Source organism: Odontesthes bonariensis, chromosome 7 (genome assembly GCF_027942865.1).
Source record: "Odontesthes bonariensis isolate fOdoBon6 chromosome 7, fOdoBon6.hap1, whole genome shotgun sequence".
Taxonomy (NCBI): Eukaryota; Metazoa; Chordata; class Actinopteri; order Atheriniformes; family Atherinopsidae; genus Odontesthes; species Odontesthes bonariensis.
This window is the reverse complement of record NC_134512.1, coordinates 9,105,997-9,130,327: the sequence shown is the minus strand read 5'-3', so window position 1 is coordinate 9,130,327 and position 24,331 is coordinate 9,105,997. Positions and strand designations below refer to the sequence as shown.

The following is a 24,331-nucleotide window of genomic DNA, read 5'->3' as shown; positions in this document are numbered from 1 at the left end:
AACCAAATGAGAAGAAAAAATATATATAGAGACTTGGCTGTCAGGGAGTTTGAGTGACAGGAGCGATAAGGTCCATCATGGTCTTATTATGAGGAGCAGGGGGGAAATAGGATATAAGTCAGACATGGTGCGGAATTAACCGAGTCAGGGAGGAGTAGAGATGAGATGAGCAGCGCAAGTGCAGAGGAAGGGAGTGAAGCACCGTTCAGTATATTGGTGGATGAGGAAGAATGAAAAGGGACAGCAGGAGACATGAAGGGCAAAACGTGTTTGTCAATGTCTGCTCTGATTCGGCATCCACTGGTAAAACAAAATCGAAACAACATCACTAGGAGGCTAACACTCCGAGAAAGACTTTAATATCAAGTTCAACACATTTGAAAATCCTAGAGGTGCTGCATCTTGTTTTTAAATTCATTTAAATTATTTTATTTGTTTCTCTTTATATTCTTATTTTATGTAAAGCACTTTGAATTGTTTGTACATGAAATGTTCTATACAAATAAATTTGATTTGATTTGATTTTGATCTAAGACTGAGCATAAACATATCAAGATAATAAAAATTCATCTGTGATTAGAAGATAAAGTCTTAGGAAATACCATTTTTAATACAATAGATGTTAATTTTTTACCTGTCGGACAAAGAGCTAGAACAATGGGAAAAAATTGAAAGAATAAAAAATATCCCTACTAAGTAAATCAGGGCAGAGCAGAGGGAAATTAAATGTAATGACGTTCTCAGTTGAAAATCATACTTCAGGGTATGACTTATTTTTTGTTTAAGGTTTAATCTTTTATTAAGATTGTAAGCATTCTGTACACTTTTATGTTGTAAATTTGGTGTGCAAAGGCTTCTGACCAATTTTTATCTAACCTTTATTTAACCAGGAAAAGCATTATTGAGATTAAAAATCTCTTTTTGAAGAGTGTCCTAGCCAAGACAGCAGCACAAAAATTCACAGACATATCAACACACATACAAACTGACTGATGTATAAAATTTCAACCTGAAAATCAGGCAGAACATCTAAAAACAAATGTATAAAAAAAAAGCCATGTCATGAAGTTTCAAGTCTTTTTGCTGTTCGTTCCAGGCAAAGAGAGCAGCAAACATAAAAGCTTTTTTCCCCATCTCAGTCCGTACACTTGGAACTGAAAATTATATTAAAAAATCCTGTGAACGAAGGCTATAAGGCCCTGAAGTCTTCAGATGGAGGGAGTTCGAGAGGTAAGATGGAGGCAGACCAAGGATATCCTTGTAAATAAGAACATGCCAATGTCTTCGCCTACGTATTGACAAGGAGGACCATCCAACAAGTGAATCCTGTGAAGTGACTATCTAAGGCAGGTTCTGTGTTTTGTCCTTAGCATTTGAAAACAGTATGACTTTGGTTTTGTCTGTATTCATTAAAAGTTTTAAATCATAAAGATTTTGCCGAACTGTGTTAAATGCCAATTGTAACTGGATGAGTGCCTGGGTTGCTGTGCAATACATCACAGTGTCACCAGCTTAAAATTAAACTTTGCATTGGACACATTTTGGTCCTAGAACTGACCCCTGAGGCACTCCTTAGCTATTTTAAGATACTCAGAGGTGTAACCTTCAGCCTGCTCCATCTGCTAAATCATTTCAAAACCGGCAGATAGTTTCAGTAGACAGACCTGCACAGACCTGTCTATTTGTGCTTGTTTGTATCATTTGCATCTGTATCATTTAATCTGGCTGCATTCCAAACTGTACTCATTTCTTGTCCCCAGTGTGACAGCATAACTACAGTATTTGCAGATCATCAGTTAACATAAACAATAACTTTGACTTTAATCAGTGCTAATATTAGCAAGCAAGGCAATATACCTCCACATCAAATTCAGTTTTACAACACTGAGTGAGATACAAATGTAATATCACAAAAGAGCCTTTAGTGTGACAAGTCTGCTTTAGAGACAAAATTTGGGAATCTGAAGTAGTGACGAACTCAAAAACTATAAGAAAACACAACAATGGCTTTTTGTTTATGGCCCCCAAGAACTTAAAACCAGTGAGCTGTTCAGATTTGTAGTGGACATGAATGTCATGATACAAAATAATAACCAGTCTCTTTATCTCTGCTCAACTTCAAATTGAATTGAATTAGGTGTCTGAACTGAGAACAAAAAACATGGAAGTATTTGTAATAAAATTGCCAACCAAGTATTTATAAGTTTGATGTGGGTGTTGGTGTCTTAGGCTATTTCCTATATGTACTGTGGATCTCAAAAGAGGTAGACTCTGAAGAAGACAAGGGGAAGAGTGGAGTCAAATGGGATTCTCTACACCCACCACAGTGATCTGCAATTTTATGGATGAAAATAAAGTTTCTGTACTGTCTCTCTGTTATTCTGAGCAAAACACAGACAGTTTTTTGAAAATGTCAGCTAATTATGTCGTCTTGGAATATACCGATGCCATCAAGGAAGTGAAATAAAGAAAAAAAAAAAATATATATATATATATATGGAAAAACATGCACTAGTACTTTCAGGTTGTCACCTGAGCTCATTATTTTTAAGCACAAAGGGTACATAGAACTGACCAATTGAAACAAACCCAGATCATCTGCTTAGTCAAATCCAGGTGGTGGCTTTTATTTTGGCCACGTAGTGTATTTACTTCACTGCCTATTACTCTACATACAAAATTGATGACATGAATACATTATTTTTTATATCATAACCTAAGGTAAACCCTTTTCAAGAGCTCAACCACCCCTTTAAAAAAAAAAATCAAAAAAAGGATCTAATTTGTTTGCAGTTCTTTAACTTGAAGAATAAATTCAATAACTTCAGTGCAGGAAGACAAAATAAGAAGTAGAGGAACAGATTTCCCGCTGGGTGATCTAAGGAGTTGAGTGCTGGTTTGAAGCAGACTTTGGAAGCTATGAATAGCTATCTCAATGCATAAAGCTGTGGTAGGTAAGTCTGAGGAAAAGCAGAGGCTCCCTAAGTAGCGATTGTGTTTGCTGAATCCAAACAAAATCTCTACTTATAAAAGCCAGCAGCAACAGTGCACATAATGAATAACAACAGGAAGGAAGATGCCCGCAGAAAAAGCATACGTGTCCAGTTATGTTTCCTTTTTTGTTTCAATGCAAATTTCTAAGACGTTCCATGTTCCACTAATCCTTTCAGTCCTCTGTCTTTCTCTACTTGACTTCAGCTCACAAGCTGAAAGAAAAACACTTTGAAAGTGTACATCTTGTGTGCAGGAGATGGTCGTTTCCAAAATAGAAAACTTAAAAAAGACAAGCAGATTTTTGGAAAGTTCATTGAAAATATCATTGAAAATGACATTGAAAGTATTTGGTTGAATAATTAATATTGTGAAAGCCTGGGAGCTGCCGACATAAGCTCAGCAGCTATATACACTCACAAAGGCACTCACAACGTCATCTGAGGGGTCAGAGAAGATTCATGGGCAGGTTGGAAGGCAGTCAGGGACAGCAGAGGGTAGAGGATTTATATAGGAGCTTAACGTCTTCAAACACGGCTTCAGACACTTGTTTTATAAAAGCTCCATTTCTCCACACAGTTAAACGGATCTCTTCCCAGTGAGAAATGAGAACATTAACGGGGACATGGACATGGTGCACTCTGCAAGGCCCTGCCGAGCCCTCTGAGCTGTAACATTTCACATCTGAGCTGCGCTCCTTACAAGCTCCCCTGACACCTCAATGCATCATGGGAGGGCTGTAAGGGAATGCTGGTTGGGGCAAAGTGCCATGTGTCTCAAAGCTTGACAACAGCTGTGGGCATTTCCATTAAAAATAAATAAATAAATGAAAAAAACAGTGCTACAACTGCACCTTAAGGTGTGGGGAGGGTACCTCTCTACCAGACCTCATTCTTTCTTCCAGTTTTCTCACCTGCAGCGGTGAAAAGCAGGAATGAAGAAAATAACCAAGGTGGCAAGTTTTTGACAAATTCATCATGGGTTGGCAGAAATCGGCAGTTTTAAATGATTTTTGCCCATGTTACACTTAGCAGTGTAACATGCAGGTACCAATTTAGTTTGTTAGATATCAATCCATTCCTTAAGGCCTGGCTGTTTAAACAAACCGTAATGATCTCAACACTTCTAGTCTAATTATTATTTAAATTAATATTTATTTTTCATGCCTATGCCACCATATCACCAGTTCATGCCTCATCCTTTCACAAAGGACATATATATAGATCTACATAAGAGAAAGGTAAATGTAATACTGATGCAGACAAGTCCTCGAATGAGTGAAGACACTTCATGAACGTGCATGAACTATGTAAGCAGGAGTATGATTAAGGGCAACTGTGTGTGACACAAATAGTACCTAAAAAAGAACTAAACCAGATGGACATATTGTAAATCAGGAATAGCAAGTTGAATTTAAGGCAATATTTTTCATTGACCCAAAAATGGCTCTCTTTTAACCTGGATACATCCTCAGGAAATAATAAAAATGCCACAGTTTTATTCTATGCCCAAACCTTTACAGATGTACACAAGTAAAACCACCAAATGAAGGTTTGCAGATGGTCTTCCCCTAATTTTCCAATTATTGCTTGTAGTTTCTGTGGCGGTAGCGCATCATTTTAACACATGAAACACCACCACAAGGTCCTCTACAGTAATGTGACACTAACAATCTGAGGTTTGTCTTGCAGAATATTAATCTTAAACAAATGCTTTTTGTTATATTTGTAGATATATTTCATGAAGAGCACTCTTTGTTTTTGACTTTTTTTTAAATACCTTTAGCACAGAGTCCATCTTTTGCTCAGATCAATGTTGTCCTGGTTTACTTAGTTATTCTTTTGATCAGTCTTCAGCTACTGTCAATAAAAACAAACAGTTTCACATTATTCTGACTATTAAATGGTATAGAAAAAAAGGGAAAGTACTAGTACTGTCCGTACTGGAAACCATTCATCAACCAAATTCCTCCTTTGCCTCCTTCAAAGTAAAACGTCTGGAATTTTCCAGTTCTTTCTAAATGGGATTAGCTATTGTCAGTATAATACAGTTTTTTCCAGGTTTTATATATCATATTCTCCAGCAAATGACTGATAGACAAATGAAGTACAAACTGATGAAATATCCTTGACTAAAACAATTCTAGAGCCCTCACGACATACCTCAATGTACCACAATCATCAAGTCAATTTGTTAGAACTCCTTATGACCAGGAGACATTGGTTCAAGCTTGCTCGTAAGCTCTGCTGATGTGTCCTGAGTCCTTGACGAAAAACAGCACATCAATTAGCCTTAATAGACTGACCTTTTACTTCCCTGGAGGGGTAAACAAATACACTTTTCACACAATCATGTCGTTGAAGCTGCATGTTAGTGACAAAGAAATTAACAAGAAGACGCAATAATCAGAAGCTGAGACGAGAAAAAACCCACAAAAAACACAGAATGTTTCTCACCAGCGGATGTGTGAACTCAGGGGCATGGTCGTTTTTATCCGTGATGGTAATGGTAGCCGTTGCTGTTCCTGTTAGGCCCACCTCGCTTCCTGCCATGTCCTTGGCCACGATTTCTAACTCGTATGTTGTGGTCGGCAGTGTCTGGAGAATAAACACACAGTGGTTCTGAGTTTATAAAATGTTTACAGAGAATACAGAGACAAACCTGAAAAGTATGGACACAAACAAACACAGTGCAAATATCCCTTTTATGGAATGAAAAAAACATCAATACACAAGAAAGAAACCGTTGATCTTTTTTCTATGATTGATGTAAGGCCCCATCTAGCGGTGGCCAGGACGCAACATTATAAGAAGCCATTTTACCCAAGTCTGAAACAGAGAGAGATGTTGCAAAGATGTAACAATAAATGTTTATTCACTTAAAAAAAAAGAAAAAAGTGTCAGACGCTATAGAAGTTGAATTTAGCTAGGCAGAGGCCGAAATAACATGCTGTATAAACATTAGGGAGATAACCTGATCAAAACGAAAGAAAAAGCAATTACTCACTTCTCTAACGAAACCAAATCAAAAGAAAAAGAGAATAAAAAAGAAATGGCAGCCGACCCCTATGAGCTTCTTTGCTCCTTATATGTGCATCGAGCTAAAGACAAGATTAACAAATAAGTGACTGCTAGGGAGAAGGGGGGAGATCATCCATCGTGGTAGCTCTATCTTGGATTTTTGCACTTGTGCTCTCATCTAAGAGCCAATCCTCATCTGGTCGCCATTCTCCACACCAATCACCACCTGGCGCCTGCACACTGCAATTTCCATTTATGACTGCACAAACAACTTCTATGACAAATCGTTTCAATATCATGCGAAAATCATTATTGATGATGACGAATAATTTTGGTGATTATATTAACTCACCCAGAGAAAAGGGATAATCATCTAAATGCTTTAGATTTCCGTCAGAACCTTTAACAGAGCCTGAGAGCTAACATCAAGTTAACTGGATGTGAAAAAAAAATCTACATCATGCTGTAAATAAACACTTTCATGCTCACATTCAAGTGTTAAAAGCTCAGAAACACATATGAGGTGTAAATAACACTACTAATTCTTCATCAAGCAAAAACAAAAAAAGGGTGGTAACTATAAGAAAAACAGATTTGGTTTTCACCAACATCCTCTGCAATGCTCTGGGGCAATAAAGATCAAGGTTTGTATGCTCTGCTTGAACTCAAAATATTTCCCCTAATATAATCTGCGACATTATATTTCAAGCTGTGGTCTTTGTTCTGCTTTTAGAATATTTACATTATTTTTTTCAACCCTGATTCCACAAAGGTTTGGAGGCTGTGTAAAATGTAATCAATACATAATGCAGTGGTTTCCAAATCACAAAAACCAACATCTTATTCACAGTAGAGGACAGAAAACATATCAAATGTTGAAAGTGAGACATTTTACTATTTCATGAAAAATATTAGCTCATCCTGAATTTGATGGCAGCAACATATCTCAACAATGAGTCTTTCAAAATCTGATAATTGAGGAGACCATTATTGGACCTTAGAGAGAGGAACGATGACCCTTTTTTTATCTGATATAAGATTGCTCAGTTTTCAAATTTGTCTAATTTTGAGTTTCAGCATGAGCTCTTTGTTTTCAGTTTGTGAAAGGTTTGAACTGCAGCCCAGTCCAGCACCTGGACTTTTGTGCCACAAATCCTTTTTTTATAAGAGATGCAGCATGGGGTTTTGCAAAAGCTGTCCCCGGAAGAGACATTGCCGGAACAGAAGCATATGTTGCTCTCAAACCTTTCAGTGCTCATCCTTTTTCAGATGTGTGAGTTGCCTGTTTCATAGGTACCCAAAACCATCAGAGATGCACACTTCTGAACTGAATGCTGACAAAAAGCTGAATGATAATCGTTTACTTTATTAGTTGTAACAACTTCTTCTAGCTGTTTCTTTTTAGAATCAATTCCTTATCGAGCCTTTTGATGCCCCTTCCAAACAGTTTGATGACATGTTGATGTTATCAAAGTGAAGATGAGCTTATATCTTAGGAACATTGGAAAGTATATAGCTGCATAATTACAAACTATGAAGTGTACAATAATTAATAGAAGCAGACAGGTACACAATGTGAAAATATTGTAACACTGACCATAGTTGCTTTCTCACTGCAACCCTAAAACTTCCTAGAAATCACCTGCGTGAGATGAATAAATTGGTTAGACTTGAAGACTGGAGCCGGTGGAGCATAGAGCAGGAAACTGACCAGAGACTTCCCGCCAATACACTGTATGTGTACCGATGAGGTGATGGATGTGGGGATGCTGATGGAACAAAGCTCGATACATTTGGTATTAATGCCTACAAAATTGTGCAGAGGTTGGTGTTTAATATTGATCCTTTTCATAGGAATACAGAGTAGAAGTACACAATAAATCTAATTTTCGTTATATTTGCTATATAAAACTGAAAAGCAAACAGTCAATTTAGATGTGCAATTTTAGCATTTTCTGGCCCGTCAGCATCTGTAATTTATAAAACAACTCGAGCAATATAGCTTCATATACTGCAAGAGGATGCCATTTATAATGATCACAGCAGAAATAACTTGTTCTCATAATTCACCCTTAATAGAAATGTTAACTCTTGTGTATGAATAACGGGGAGAAGTGGGTGGTAAAGTCAACATTTATTTAACCACTGCAGTTTTTTTTTTTTCAACCCTTCTGGGGGTGTTAACTGTCACATGCTTAGTAAATTGCATCCATTTGTTTTACTGAAAATGCTGCAGGTCTCTCCTGCTTTGTAGATTCACCTTGGAGTGCATGTTTAGTTCTCCTCTCATCATACCCTGGTGTAAACATTAAAAAAGCAACAAAATCCATTCACTGGATTACACACTTAAGAAACAATACGGCTGCAATCTGCTAGACTGAAAGAAAAGCAACAACATACTGATTGAGAAAAACAAATCACCAACAAATGTCTATGTACCGATGATCGCACAAATTCATCATTTTTAAAACATTGCATAGTTGGAGCAGAGTGATAGAATCAGTGATAAAATAGTACAAGATATGCAAAATTTCTGGCATATTTATTACTTCTAATTTTTGAAAATATACATCTACTTCAGTTGCATTTATATTCGTATGAAACTCTCGGACAATCCTTCAACCTCTATTCTTATTCTCTTCCACATCATATCACTGATCTTAAGACTGTCAGAAAGTCAATCTGATTATTGTTGAATAAATTATTTTCTGACAGAGAGGTGACCCAACATCACTTGATGCTCAACACAAATCAAGGACTCAGTGGCAACTGTCAGTAAGAGGGCGTGTGTGTCTGTGTGTATATTGCTCACCTGTTCATCACAGATATTGCTCTAATCAATTTCATGTGAGGCAGGCAAGAGAAGATCAATGCATTAAGGGCTAAACAGCTTGAGGCTTACATCAATGACGGCAGACACTGAAAGACTGCTTCACGGAAACAAAGTGGCTACCGAACTCAATATAATTTTTAAAAAACTGTTTATGAAAATAAAAGTATGCAAAAGTAGAAAATGTTTGAGAAGAGTTTATCATGTATACAGAACTTTGTACCATAGTGGAAAATTTGTAAAAAATATATAAATAAACAAATACAAAATGGGATAAATAAGTGGCTGGGATTGTCCCTGTTCCTAATCTGCATTCAAGCAGCTTTTCCAACCGAAATAGTGGAAAGTGCAATGCACAAACAGGTGTTTCTATCAATTGTTTGTCACACATAGTGAGTGACAAGGGTGTGCCTCACAACAAGCTCCTGCACGATCAAACACAGACAGATGGTGCTCCACGGACCTGTGAGTTTATTAAACTCACGCACAATCACACCCGAGTACACACATGCCAACTCTAAGACACACATGTACACCTGTGTGCAGACGTACACCTATGCCCTCCAGCTGGAAAAGAGTAAGGCTCTGGGATAGCTGCAGTCTCAGTAGTGTCTAAACACATTGAGCGTGGCCTCCTCTAGCGACTGACAACGTCTTAATGAGCATTTCTCAGTCTCAACTCAATTATAAACTCCCTGGCACTACATGGCCGAGAAAATATGTTCATATTTACTCTGGGCTTAACAACAGGGAATTTTCCCTTTAGGTGTCGGAAAACTTCTACTGGCAAAATGTTGATTGAGATACTCCTCTCAGTCAAGCCTTTTCATTTTAAGCCTCTTGATGATTTGTCTGGAGGCACTTGATTAAACTCGTTAGCAGCCATTCTGTCAGTGTCCATGGAAATAGAATTTACAACATTTATTCTATATGTTTTAATGAGAGTCAAATCACTGGCAATACTTTTTCACGACAGGGTTAAGCAGTAAGAGGTCACTTGGCAAAAAAGAAAAAAAACTCCATAAAAAATGAATCAGTATTTTGGACTGAAATGGTCTAAAAAGAAAGTAGACTTCTGCATGTTTGACTTCAAGCTTTAAAAAATCTAGCATGTGGTGTTTAGCAAATCACAGCTCTTTTGAGAAATGAGATATAATGTTAAATTAAACAAGAGGTAGACAAACATCCTAAAGAGAGTCTTGCAAATGCTTCAAAACACGTTCTGTTGAATTATGGGCAGTAAAACTGGACTAGTTTGCCTTACTGCTATTGTCTAAGCTTGCCTTTCTTCCCCTGGATCAGACAGCTGCTAATTAGATTTCTCCAAATTACTCTAATTTGTTGTTGTGGTTGGTTAGGCTGTGTGAATTTGGTTGATTTTCCATAAAAGCAGGCAATGAGTGGTGATGTTAGTAACAGTTTAAAGTGGCCAAGGGCTTGTGAATGGAGATAAGCCATTTTTATGTTTTTGTAGCTCATGAAACAATGACATCTTCTTGTATTCACTCTGTTTCATCCCAGTCCATAGAATCACGCTAGTTGTAAATCATTCTGTTTTGTTTCTTGGTTGTATTTGAACTTGCATATTGGTTGTCAAAGGTGAATTCACTTTTGCTTGAATTATTCTAGTCTAGAGGCAGTTTTTGCAATGTAGCATTCCTCAAGTGTTTGTTTTTGTTAATTGAAAGAAATGCTTGCCGACTTAAAGAAGTTGAATTTTTGCAGTTATTGATCATTTGACATCACATTGAGTGATGCGTTAAAGACGTTTACTTGTATCTTTTCTATACTGAGTTGTGCTTATTGAGAGTTTCTACGTATTGCATAGCTCTGGAATGTACTCATGTTCTTTACACTTATAACAGTTGAATTATTTTCTGTATGATTTGGATATTTTTGACATGCTCTTTTGCTAAAATATCAACATAGAAGCCTAACATAGAGTCCAAGAGGCTGTGTGAGGCTGACAGAGTGGTGCGTTAACTTGAATTATATCACCCAACAACACATTGTCATGCAAAAAGTGTATTTTGTCTCAGTGCTATACACACAGAATTAATGCGAAATATTGACTAAAACATTTCCGTTTTATGACCAAATGTGTGAATGACCAACGAATCTCAGTTTCAAAGTGCTAATTGTTGCACATTATGCAAAAGGGAGAAAAGTTTGAATGATGCCTGCATTAAAGTTGCTGTTAAAGTGACAAAAGGCAAAAGCTAAATTGGGTAGTTTTCAACATCAATGTGATCTTTGGTGAACTCTTCAAAATCACTTTATCCACTTGAATACTAAAACTGCCTTTTTTCTAAGTACAGCATAATTGCCTTTGTAAAAAAAAGTATGTGGGAGAAAAACTAGAAAGCCAAAAGGGATTTCACAAAGTGATTGTGTTTGTGAAAGCTGACTTGAAACCGAACAAAGAGCTAATGAAGTCGAGCATACCAAATAATATGACAGGCCTTGTTTCAGAGACATCTGATCTGGGAATGACATTTCAGGCTGCCACATTCTACCTGGAAAGGATTTCATCAAAGCTCCTCGAGTAAGGGCTGATCCCTGGCACAAAGTGAGGAGAAAAGAAAGGATGAGAGAGGGAAATTGAGAGGGATAAGCGAGGAAAGAGACAGTGGGAATGGGAGGGAAATGGAGCAGGCTGACATCTGAGACACCACATTAACTGTCTGAAATGGTGTGATATTATAATCAAATTGGCAGTGGGTTCTTTGTTCCCCTCTGGCCCTGCACTAGTGTTCGCACACAGGGCCAAACCACTGCTTATTCTTCAGACGTCTTTTCAAGTGCCTAAATAAATGATGACAGACAAGAAAAGACTTTTTAAAAAATCCAACAAGAATTACATGAAAATCCAATGGTGAGAGTATTTCTACAAGAGCAACACTAATTCCCTCACCTTTATGCCTCCATCTGCCTTATCGTCCTTCCATTTCTTTTCTGGTGGAGAGCTTTTCTCTTTGAATTGAAGTTTTTTCTTTTGTTCTTGGCATTAAACAAGTCCACTTAATAGCAATAAACTGTGTCAAAACCTCAGAAACAGGTTCTGTCCTTCTCTAATCAAGTTCAAATGTTCATACAGTGTGGTATACAACAATGAATCAAATACAAGTCAAAGTTTAGTTTAAGCTATGCCTTGATTGAGAAGGTCTCTTCTTTTGTTTACAGCCATCACTCTCAAAGCTCACTCATCCTCATTTTTTCTGCATCGCTGTGACCTCCACTAACTGACATTTATGAAGCTTTAGGACCACATAGTATTAACTGCCTCATTCTGTCAGCTTCAGAGCAAAAATGACAAAACTGCATCCGTGCTAACAACATCTTTGGCACGAGAAACAGAGCACTTCCAGGACCATCTTATTCTTGTTCATACAGTACAAAATGTCTGGGTAAGGTGAAGCACACACCGGTGCTTAACCTTTGTATTTGTGTATTTATGGGAGGAATAAAAAAGTAAATGTTGACGAAACTGCGCTTTCAGTTGACCTCTACACCACATCATGAATGTCATCACACTAAAAAATATAACATTGTAATGAATGTCAAGAAAAAAGATTTAAACTTGCCTTCAGCAATAAAATCAGCTTCTAAAATCTGAAGTATCTAGCTGTTGATAGTTGCTGTGACCAGTCTCACGAGTAGCAACTAAGTGTCATCGATGAGTTGATGAACCAAAAGAAAAGGTAACACACACAGTATGAAGCAGCTATGGATAACACGTTCCAACTCAAATACATAAATGCATATTGTCTTTCTAATGTTCCTACTTTATGAGCGATAAATGATTCGATGAACATTCAAATGTAAGCTACATAGAAGCTGGAAAATTGTTTTTCATTGAGTGTTATGCTACTATTAATAGGTACTTGTTCCATACATTTTTTTGGTGTTTTTATCTTGTTCTTAAATGGAAAAAAAAAAGGTTTATAAGACATCAGTTTGCAGCACAAAGTAAAATTTACTTTATTTCTTCCTCATTGTTGAGTAATAAGAATGAGTTATCATCACTGTGGAGTAAAAAAATCCTTAGCTATGCAGGCAACTTTAAGAGGCAGTACTTTGATACGTGGGAATGACTTCTAAAGGCTGATTTATGCTTCAAACGCAAAGCCTCTGACGCTCGGACGCAGAGCCTCTGCGATCGTCAAAATCTTGGCCACTCCCCCACGCAGAGGCTCTGCGGGCGTTGTCGTGCACCTCAGAAAAATCCTGACTACGCGACAGACGCACGCAGACCACCAACGGAAGTGCGCAGACAAAAGCGGCTGTGATTGGTCCTCGGTGTGCCTTTCTGGTTGTCTGTGTGGCTTCCTCCTTTGCATTTTCGCCAACTGCAATAAAAGAAGCTGTTCTTCTTCGATGTCGAGCAACTCCAGATCCATATCTTGCATTCACTTTTTTTTTTTTTTGAAAGATAAACACTTCCGCCGGCGCCGCCGAAGTTCTCGTCACCGCCCACCGAAATTCTCGCGAGGGGAAACTGCTGTGCGTCCCGAGAAATTCCAGACCGAGGTTGCAGAACCATAACATGAAAAGTGGTTCGCGACCAGAGCAAAGCAACACGTCAAGACGATAGACGCAGAACTATAATCCGCCCTTTAGAAGCACACGATGTGAAGGTGTCACTAAATGCGTACCTGCTGCTACCATGAAAAGAAATAAGCTTGACCACCGCTGACTTTGTCACCATCGTGAGTCCAAGGCTCAGCCACATTGATGACACCACTGCTCTGAAGCTAGAGTTGAACTAATTCAGAGGACATTAGATACTAAATTATTTTGTAATTTGTCAGGTAATCATAACTAAGTAGCGTGTTTTTTTCCATGTTTTTGTCCTAAATCCAAACATCAGGACAGGAAATGGTAGTAGCACTATACTTAAATATAGTATAAGGATAATTTGCTTCAGAAATACAACCAATGTGTCTGGGTGGAAACCCATGCATTTGTACATGTTTCAGCATGGCAGAATGCTCAAAATGACAAAAATGTGTTCAGCATTTCAGCTATGGCTTTTTATAGAAAATATAATCTGTCACCAGGCTAACATTTGTGAGAACTAACCATGAACAAAACGAACTAGAGCTAAGTGAGAAGTACAGTTGACGTGGAAAGGGACCCGACTAGTTTTTGACCTGAGAGAAGCTATGCAAGCTGAGACAAATCAACTATTTCTCCTGTGTCAGGACAAAAAATTAAACCAACACTTTTGCTTTCTAAACATGTTTCGTATATTTGGTGAAATTCAACAAAAAAGCATAACATTTATGTTCCAGGTATTTACAGGCGAGCAATATGCCTATCTTATTTCTAAATTTGGTCTAGTTCTCAGAGGAATGTGAATAAATAGCAGCACTTTTGAAGAAAAATGATATACTGGTTGTGACATAATTAGGACAAAGCTCACTGAACAACAAGTTAGAGGTGTTAGTGAGGATATTTTGTCAGCAGATGAGAGTTTGGCAGGTAGAGACTATGTTGACTGTGAATGTAGATAGTTGTTTTTGATCCTTTAATTAAATCAACAGTGTGAGCTCTGTTTTTTGTTCAGTGCTGACTTCCCATTTAAACCCTGACTGATTTATTATGTAGCAGTAGTCTATGCAGAACTCAGGTTATATATGTTTTTTCAGTTCTATTTAAGTCATTTCTGTCCTTGTGATTTAAGTTATTTTCACGTTGATGCATTTGAGCTAGGTTTGTTGTGCCGTGATATGGATATGGTGATGTAAATTTGAGTAGAGTTATGTTGTTTATTCATCATTTAAGTGTTGCAGCTATTTAATTAGTGAAAACCGGACGCAAAGCTCTTTGAGCTTTGACTTGTGTTTTGAACATGCTTCTGCAACCTCTCTTTGTTGGGGCTTCGCAAATGCAAGTCTTCATATCAAAACATTTCTCCTGCGACTTGGGGGCACTATCAGAAACTTTTGAAAAAAATCTGGGATAATCTCCTGACTGTACTGGTGCTGTGGAAAAGTCTGAGCGGACACAGATGTTCTTTTCAGTAAGTGTTAAAGATGTGTTAAGGTGTTAAAGGTGTTAAAACAAAATAATGAAAATTGCCTTCACTCTGCCTGGGCTGAAAGCTGGGCTGACAGGGATCTCTCCATGCCAACAAGAATAGACCTTTAAGCCTGGAGTTGAACTGGCAAGCTTTGTATGCAGGCAGTGATATGCACAAACAGGCATGACATGGGTTTAACTAAATCTGTGGGGAGAATTGTTTCATTAACAACTGATCAATGTGTTTTCTGACCAGGAGTCCCCTAATGTCATCTCTGGGCAAGCCTGTCAGCATGTCTATAAGATACAGCATAAATACCAAAAACTTTAATGGGACGCATTGCAGAACAGATGAATAGATTGTAGTTGTGTCATTAATGTAGTAATGACATAATGACTGCAGCGGGATACAGTTCTGTTCACTGTGTGATTTAGAGCAAACTGAAGTGCACCAAAACAAGATTACACTCAAAGATCAACTGCAATAAAAGCAGTGAGAAACTCCACAGGCGGATCGCTATTGTGTTCTTTTTTCACAATTCCTAGTGCTAAAGTCATGCCGTACGCATTGTTTTACACGCATATTTCAATGTTGTGACAAAGTGTAATGTTAACATAAGATATATGTACTGTTTCCATATTTAGTTCCTTAATGTTAAGTTGTTAATGGAAGGATTTTTAGCCATAATTGGATTCCACATTCTCTGTCTTTCTCCACTTCACAGGTCACTGGCAGCGTAATGCACTCCACCTCTATGGACTTATGATTAATCACTTTGACAAGAGTTAATTACAATAGGGTAGTGGACATGCGAGACCCTTATCTGGGCCAAGCAACCTACACAAGCAATCTATTTCTTTTATCAGGGTTTTGAGCATGGTTAGCATTGGAAAAAGAAAGAGAAATATGGGGTGGTAGTGGCAGGGTGACGCACCAATAAGAGTGTTTAATTATTTATCGCTGTTTCCATTCATGTGCTCAATTCTAAAGATATTTTGAGAGCTGGTGGATTGACACAGGTGACTCGGCGTGTTCATTTAAAGGCCCACAAAGAAAATTTGAATAATACCACTGTAGGAATATGTACACTTTGCAATCAAAGAAAAAAACACGACTGCAAGCATCTTCAAAATTAAATCGAGGAAAATTATCTCTGTTTGAGAATTATGTAAAAAGCATGATAGAACATTTATTTCATGAGCAGAACATGAAAAATCAGAATGTTAATGCTTGTTTATTGATACATAATTTCCCTGTGTAAGGAGCAATGATGTCTTTCCATACACTACAAACCTATATTTGTAGAGGGTTTGGATAATTCAGTCTTTACATGCACTTTTAAACTGTTTAAACTGAGTTTTTTAATGATCTGCATTTGAAACAAGCTTGTAAAAAATGACCACGTCTCTGCTGACAGTGAACCACTATTTTTGCTTTGAAAAAAAGAAAAAAATCCATTAATTATGACACGCTGTGTTGAGATGTTCTGGGCTGGTACATACAAACTTAACACATGTTTAACGTGTTTAGCTGCTTCATTCACAGCACACTGTTCAGTTGATATCTCATATGTAGAATTCACAGGCTATCGTCTTGACTTCAACATCCATATTCTATACCTCTAAGCTCACGAGGTATACCTCATGTGTATACAAATCATAGAACACTTAAATGACCATAAGAAAGAACTTGACTGGTTCAGAGGGAACAGACACAGCGTTATAATAAAGGAGCAAATCAAAGCTGCTTCGCAGTGTTTAGTACTATGGAACCATTCATCCATGGTGAAAGCTGCCACTACTTAAAAACATGACGGGTAAAGAAAAGTTGTTTCAGACCTTGGTTTGTACTGTACTAATAGTCATGAATGGCAAATGCAACGATATGAAAGGAAAGGGATAAATAATTGATGCAACTTTCATCTGGTGCATCAAATCAAATGCATCAAATCTTAAAACAATTTCCTTTGCATCAGTGACACGAGGGTTAGGTTTTGCTCGTAGCTGTTGCATATTGACAGTCTGTGTAAGTGACGCCATTCATTTCAAGTGACTTGGGAGTTCTACTTTAGCAATACTACATAAAAGATTAAAAAGGAAGTTTAAAAATGTAAATGGGCTTAAAGTTAAAATCAATAAAATACAATTTCATGGATTTGACAGAAGTGTAAAGTTCAAATATTCTTACAGGAAGTGAGCCCAAGACAAAAAGAAACAAGTCAATCATCTTCATCTTGCCTTTTCTTGCTCTCCATCTTCGCTGCTCATATTCAGATTTATCTGATAGATGTTGGATCCACTCATCAGTGCAGTCACAATCAGGCAGAGTTGGACCCTGTTGATAATTACTTCAAACATTATCACGTCAATTGTGAAAGGGAAATGTCTGTCTACCATTGAAAGCAGGATTGTAGCTTTTTGGTGACAAGAATACAAAACCTCTTCTCAGGCACTCAGAGTCAATGATAGCCAGCTTCTCAATGATCTCCCGCTTTGCTGCTCATTTCTGTGTTTCTGGCACTGCTCATTGGCTCGGATCTTCAGCTGCAAATGTTTTAGCGTTATATTTTGACTGGCTGCCATGTACTCTAAAACAGTATAGTTATCCATTACCTTTTTTGGAGAATTTTCAACTATTTTATTGCCAAGTGATGACAACACTTCTAAAAATTATTTTCTTGAGCACAATGGGGTGGGAGTGCTCAATTTCTGAAAAAAAGTCTGAGAAAAACCACTTTGGAAATTTGGTAAGCAATTGGCTCAGAATACATTCCACGCTCCCGTTACCATTTAATGAGATAATTAAAATGTTAAATTGATGAAGTAGCCTTTAGTCCAATGGGACCAGAATGCAGATCAACAGATGCAATGGAGAGAAAAAAAAATTATGGGATAATTTAGTAGTTTTTTCTCTTCAATTTGTGATTTGATTAGCCAAACTTTTTTAATGTGAAAGCAAGGTGACAGTAAAGTTAAAATTAAAATGAATTAAAATCATTGTAACTCTTTTGAATTATACATCATACTGAAATAATCACTGCCTATTATATGAAAAGATGACATTCTGAGGAAATATTTGTCATTAAATAGTGCCTTAAATCTTTCTTTAAGATGTGTACTTTTTTTTTATTTTAGGTATTTTTTGGGGCTTTTTATGCCTTTAATGATAGGACAGTGTGAGAGAGATGGGGAAGACACGCAGCAAAGGGCCACTCGGTGTGGGAGTTGAACCGGGGCCCGCTGCATTGAGGACTAAGCCTCTGTACATGGGGCGGCTGCTTAACCCACTACGCCACCGATCGCCCCACTTTTTGTTGTTTTGTACTGTTATCTTTTTTAAATATAGAATTGCAGAGCTGTGTTAGCTTTTTGAAGAACTGAAATGTTTGCTAAGAGTGCCGAAAGCCAGTCCCATTGTCATTTCATTTCTTTGGATATTTCTCTTTTAGTCTTGCCAATTAATTAAGACTGCATTAGACACAAAGCCACAGCACCCCAAACAAAATAAAGATGACTTTTAATGAGCCCTTGTGGCAGAATTATGATGTGTCTGCCTTACAACAACAAAAGATCTATGTACACACTTAATACTTCTTTGAAAATATGGACCTGACAAGCACAAGTCTCGGGTTACCATGATTCCAGCTCTTCTCTACAGAGAACTAAATGAAAGGTTCAAATAATTGAGCTAGAAAAAGACTCTACAAAATACAGAGCAATTCAACATGCATTCATGTGAAACAACTCCCAATTTTTCCTCACGGCTGATGCTCAAAGGACTGTCAAGTGTGTTCTGCATTCCTATAGTTCTCTCTATTTTTTCTCTGATTTAATCTGTTTGTCTCCCTTTTAAACTGTGCTTTTGCGACTTGCATGTATTTGGTCAGATTATACCATTTCTTTCTCTGCGGTCCCTTTTTTTTTGTTTAGTCTGTAGACACGTGTTATTGGATGCCCTTTTGTGTGTTAAGAACATCATGGATTCATCATGGTGAATATGCTCAACAAAAGATTATGATGTGATAATGCTAATACAACAATAAGCATCTCTTGCAAATTTTATAGCTACACATGTATGCTGCCAGCAGCAATGCCATTTTAAAATATGCAGTAGGATATGCTGAGACACGCAGCAATGGATATTGCCGTGGGGTTACAGAGGTGGTGTGGGCTGAAAGGATTCTCCGCCTCCCAGCTGCCGTGAATTTGGCACCTTTCAAATACTGACACATAATCCCACATACATGACAGATTCCTGATCTCATTAGTACCCTATAATATATGAAAAAAGATCTGTTATATGCTGGAAATCTGTTTGCATTTGCTCGCCTTGAGCTATATGTATGCTGCAGTGGTCTACTGTCCCTAGAGACCATGACAAGGACAAAGTAGCTATTGTGGATGGGTGGATCGATGAATGAATGACTGAATGGATGGATGGGTGGATTAATGAATTCAAACTGCATAAACAGAATTGTTCATTGCTGTCAACAAGGGGTATAAGGCATTGTTATTATCTATAATAAAACATCTGTACCTTTGGAATAATAAAAAAGTGGATGGAGTTTAGAACACTTATTGTTAGAAAGGGCCTCTAGTGCTTTGATGTTATGTAGATTACCACTGCCACATTTAGATTTATTCACTGTGGCAGTCCAAAGGTACCATATGAAGATATTTAGCAACCACAAAAAATTAGCACAGCAAAATACAAATAAGAAAGAGTACAAGAAGAAAATTAAGTATAAGAAGAAGAAGAGTGAGAGGAAATAGAAGAAGCAGGAGAACAATACGAAGAAGAACAAGAACAAAAACAGGAACAGTAGAACATCAAGCAATACAAGCTAAAAATGTCATGTTCAAGAGATTTTTAGTTGTATTTTGGTCTGATCTTAATTAGGGAAAAAGCTTCGGAAAGAGGGGGCAACTTGGTGGAAGTTCATTTTAATTTCTGCTTTAAATTTAACTGAAGTAGTTTTACTTTTTGCCTCTTCATTTTCCTCCAGCTGTGTTCATACGGGTAAATAAAGACGAGGATGCAGAAACAATCAAGATAATCTAATGATTACACAATATAATTGTGAACCACACAGCTTTAGCCTTGTCTCTACTAACTTTTAAACTTCAGATCACCACTAAACTAACACAAATTGAACTATGCACTAAGAAAAAAAAAAGACTAAACTAAACTAAATTTCTAAAAGTAGCTATCAATTTTGACTGCCAAGCACAATTTAGACAATACATTCACAATCTTCTGTGTCAGAAAGAAGTTGTGTTCATGCAGCAAGTGTGCCTTGTTAAAGGTTAATTGGAGGAATTTCCTGCCTCTGAAAACACGAGCTGTCTTATAGTGAGGTTTTATAGCAAACAGACCTGTGAATATACAGGGATCCTCATTATGGCACGAACTGCTAATAATAAAGAAGAAAGAGTTCGTCATTAGTAACAGAAATTAAATTACTCTGAAAGTTTCTATAAATTCAGTTCTAAAAAACATCAAAGCTCATATAAGATCTAAGAAAGCATCAGAAATGTGCAATTAGCAGCACTATTCCAATTTATTTCAGCATAAACTTTCCCTCAGTGAGTTACAACAGACACAGGGATCACCACCTCCTCCTAAGTCATCAAGCCAACTACTTTTTATTCAATACCCAGTAAAAGTAGTGTGCAGCACATTGTGTTTCAACAAATATCTGACCCTACAAGAGATTAACATTTCGCTGTGTATGCACTCTTGTAACAAAGTGGAGAATTATTGGTGCTGTTGCTGTGGTATTGGCATCTTAACACTGTTGATAGCATTCGAATCGTGACCTTTTTAGCTGACGCCATTCGAAATTAGCTATAGAATTTTCAGTCACTCTCTTGTTGTGTAGAGTCACCTGCCAGTCTAGTCATTTTGATTTATCTTTTGCTGCTTTGAAAGGAGCCAAAGTTTCATCACACGTGCTTTGACATTGGACAAGCTGGGCTGTTAGTGGTTTCTGTCCGTCTTCCAACTGATTTGCACAAGTCTTCCTTTCTCTCTAATTATTATAGGTTTTTCACCAGGGCTGAAAACATGTGACTTGATTATTTCATAAATCCTACTTAAAAAAAGATAATCACTCTTGGGGCTTACCCGAATGTTGCTGGAAGTAACAACCCCGTTGCAAAAACAAATCTATGAGTCCTGCGCATGCACAGCTACGCATATAAATCAATTGTGTATTCTTGAAAGACCTAAAAAGAATACGATTGTATATCTTTACATAATAATATAAATGTGATGAAAAAACACATAAAAAATAAAAACAAGCAATGTTGAAATGTATCTCTATCATGATTTGCTTTTATTAATTCTTTGAAGAGTGAAAACAATATCAATGTATATATTACAATTAACCTTTTAAAATACTGCAAACTTACCAGACTATGAAGTGAAATTTGCAAAAGCTGACAAACATCTTTATATGAGAAATACTTATATACTTAATATGTAAATGTTGAGAATATAAAAACATATTCCATAAGTTTTAGCACGGAAAGCAACCACAGCTCCAAAGCCACCTGATTTACATCCCTCACAGACCAGAGGGAAAAATCATTTTGATCTAAACCTTCTCATGAATACACCCCCGCAAATAAAGCTAATAGTTTTAACTTACCAATACCAACAGCAAGGCTAAATCTGCATCCAACTTGTATCCCCCCTCTCTGAGCTCTCTCTTGCAGTAAATTCCGATAGTGTTGTCTTTAGTCTCAACCAAACTTTACTTGTGATTGTGAAAATACATTTTTCTCTCACTTTTGTTATTTTTTCATTAGAATGTGATCTGGTACAGTAAAGCAACAACCAGTGTTATACCAGTCTGGAAACCAAAGTTATGAATCGCAGCAACTCAGCCCCTGGGTGCTTCAGCAGAGTTTCAGGAGACAGAAGAACACAGTTTTAAGGTTCACACATATCTCCAGTTTTGCTTTAAACAGTGGAAGAAAATCTACATATGTAATATTAGCAATCACAGAAACGTCAGCAGTTTTATCTGACACTTTAAATTCAGACCTTGTTTCTGCAGGAGTTTGTTCCAGTCATTTGCATATAACCCCAGAAATAATGTACAACAGCCGATGTAGGTGTTTAGGTAACATGCTGAAGTCTGCTACAAGTGTATTCAACCCACAACTATTTAATTATAACAGTCATGGAATATAAACAATATGCCCACACATGTTAATCCATACTGTCCACTAATTATGTTATACCTAAATATTCTCTCATGTAGTTCCTCATGTTTCTGTAGTAATCAAACTTGTATCTGTGAGTGGATTTATCACATTGGTTATAACTAAAATATCTGCATGATAACGTCATTATCATATAACTTATAACGTTTTTTGCGATTCACAAAAAAAGTTGGTTGTGGTGGTTATTGCTGCATTTTGAAAGATTTATACTATCGTGTCAGAATGTTATTACCACCAAATTGCTATAAGAGTAGGCATTTGATTAAAAAAAATATTGGTAAATAAAGAGGGAAGACCTCTTTTAGGTCCATCTAGAGGGAAATAAATAGGGGTCATAATTCTTAAACATGATTTTATTGGATAAAACTAAAGCTCTAAAAATGCACATCTGGCATCTTGTTTCCTTTTTCTTTTTTTCCACTTTTGGCTTTACTATGTACACATAATTGGCAAGAAATTGCGGCATTGACCATATTTATCCCACCTCATCAGGCCAATTAGTTGCAGGATGATAAGCTGCTGCAGCACCGGTGTCCCTCAGTTCTCTCTGATGAGTGTGAGGCTAATTGGGGTCAAGGTTGGGTTTAAGGCTGCGCCAAGTTAGAGTGGAAAGCACCGGCCAGGCCTAATCTAATCAGGTGCACCATCAGACCACAGTCTAATTGCGTCATTTAGTGAGCAGTTAGATGTATATTAGGGACCGAAATCATTCCTTATTACCACATAACCCCTAACTAAGAGCAGAACATGCATTTTGTGCATGTGTATGTACAGAGGTGTGTGTTTATGTGTATTAGGGGGAGAGTATTTGAGTTAAGTGCAATCATCTTCCTGTGCCTGCCACCATCAGTGCTATCAAAGGCCCATCTGGGAAGTACAAGTATGTGTACATGCGAAAGTGCGAGTACACATGTACGAGCACACACAACAGTCAAAGATCCTTCTATGAAGAGCCCAGGTGTTCCTGTTAAAGTGTTAATTAGATTAGTGCTGATCAAACCGGGGTGCCATTCGCTGGGGAGTTGAGGTGGCAGGGCCATCCCGTTGGGTCGTCAGTTCCAAATTCTCCTCGTCATCTACCAATTAGGACAAATTAATCACTTTCACTCAATTCACTTGACTCATTTGATTGGTTCACCCAAACTTCATGCGTTCAATGCGGTGATTTTGATAATCTCTGTACAGGAGCAGTGTGGGTGAGATTCGATAGAGGAAAATATGAGCAAACAGAGTTATCACCTGCAGATGAAGTGAATAGGGTGGATTATTTTTGTAAGACTGGTAAAGGTCTGGATAATAGATGATAAAATTGATTAAACAACAGCAATAATAAAGATTACTTGGTTTTTTACTGTTAAATAAAAAGGTCCAATATTACACATTTTTGCAGCAATAACTGCATCTAAATGTCTAACTGCTAACTGTTAATTAGTCCTGCACATCAGGTTGGAGGGATTTAAGCGAATGCTTCCATAGAAAAAACTTTTGGCAGGTTAACTCTCATGAGCTACTTATTTCAGGTCCTTTCACAACTTTTCTGTTTTTGTAATGATCAGGACCTCAGTGTTACCTAGCTTTTTATTTATACGCCCATTACCATTAACTACTTTGACTTTGGTAGAACAACATGTACTGAGGGTCTTTGTCTTGCTGCATGACCCACTTTCTCGGTGGGTCATGCAGTAATCACTTTCGGTTCACAGACAGACGTCCTGATATTTTGCTTGATAGTTTACTCTTTTAATTCATATTGTTTTGACACTGATGGCAAGCTGTTGTGGTCCAGATGCAACAGAACAATCTCAGACTTTGATACCACCATATTTTAGATATAAGATAAAGTTATCCCGCTGAAATACAATGTTTTTTTATTTGATTTTTTTATTTGATTTCCTATCTGAGTTCTCATTTCAGTCCAAAAGTTCAAATGTAGTCTGTCCCCAGAGCATTTTTGCATCGATTCTGCCTTTGCCACAGTATTTTTTGCTAACTCTAAATGTGTTCATGTGTTCCTTTTGGAGAGTAATAGCCTGCCAAGAACTGACTGACTTTTGATTTTTTAGTTCAAATTCTTAAGAGAATACTATGCAGCTTTTTTAAGCCTGATGAGCTTTGCCAACTGTTGAGGTTATCTGCTTAAACTGCTTTTGTTCCATGATACTTCAAACAAGTGATTTTTAAGATTGACATGTTCTTTTATGAACAGGGTCGTCACTCCCATTGAACTGTTACT

At 37.3% G+C, this 24,331-nt stretch overlaps 1 protein-coding gene across 1 annotated transcript in view; it reads right to left on the bottom strand.

The window, feature by feature from the left end:
• Positions 1–24,331, bottom strand: part of cdh13 (cadherin 13, H-cadherin (heart)) — a 394,183-nt gene that overhangs the window by 86,916 nt on the left and 282,936 nt on the right. Inside the window, exon 9 of the mRNA XM_075469363.1 lies at positions 5,448–5,588. Coding sequence (XP_075325478.1) covers positions 5,448–5,588 — 141 coding nt within the window. The remainder of the gene's footprint in view (positions 1–5,447; positions 5,589–24,331) is intronic.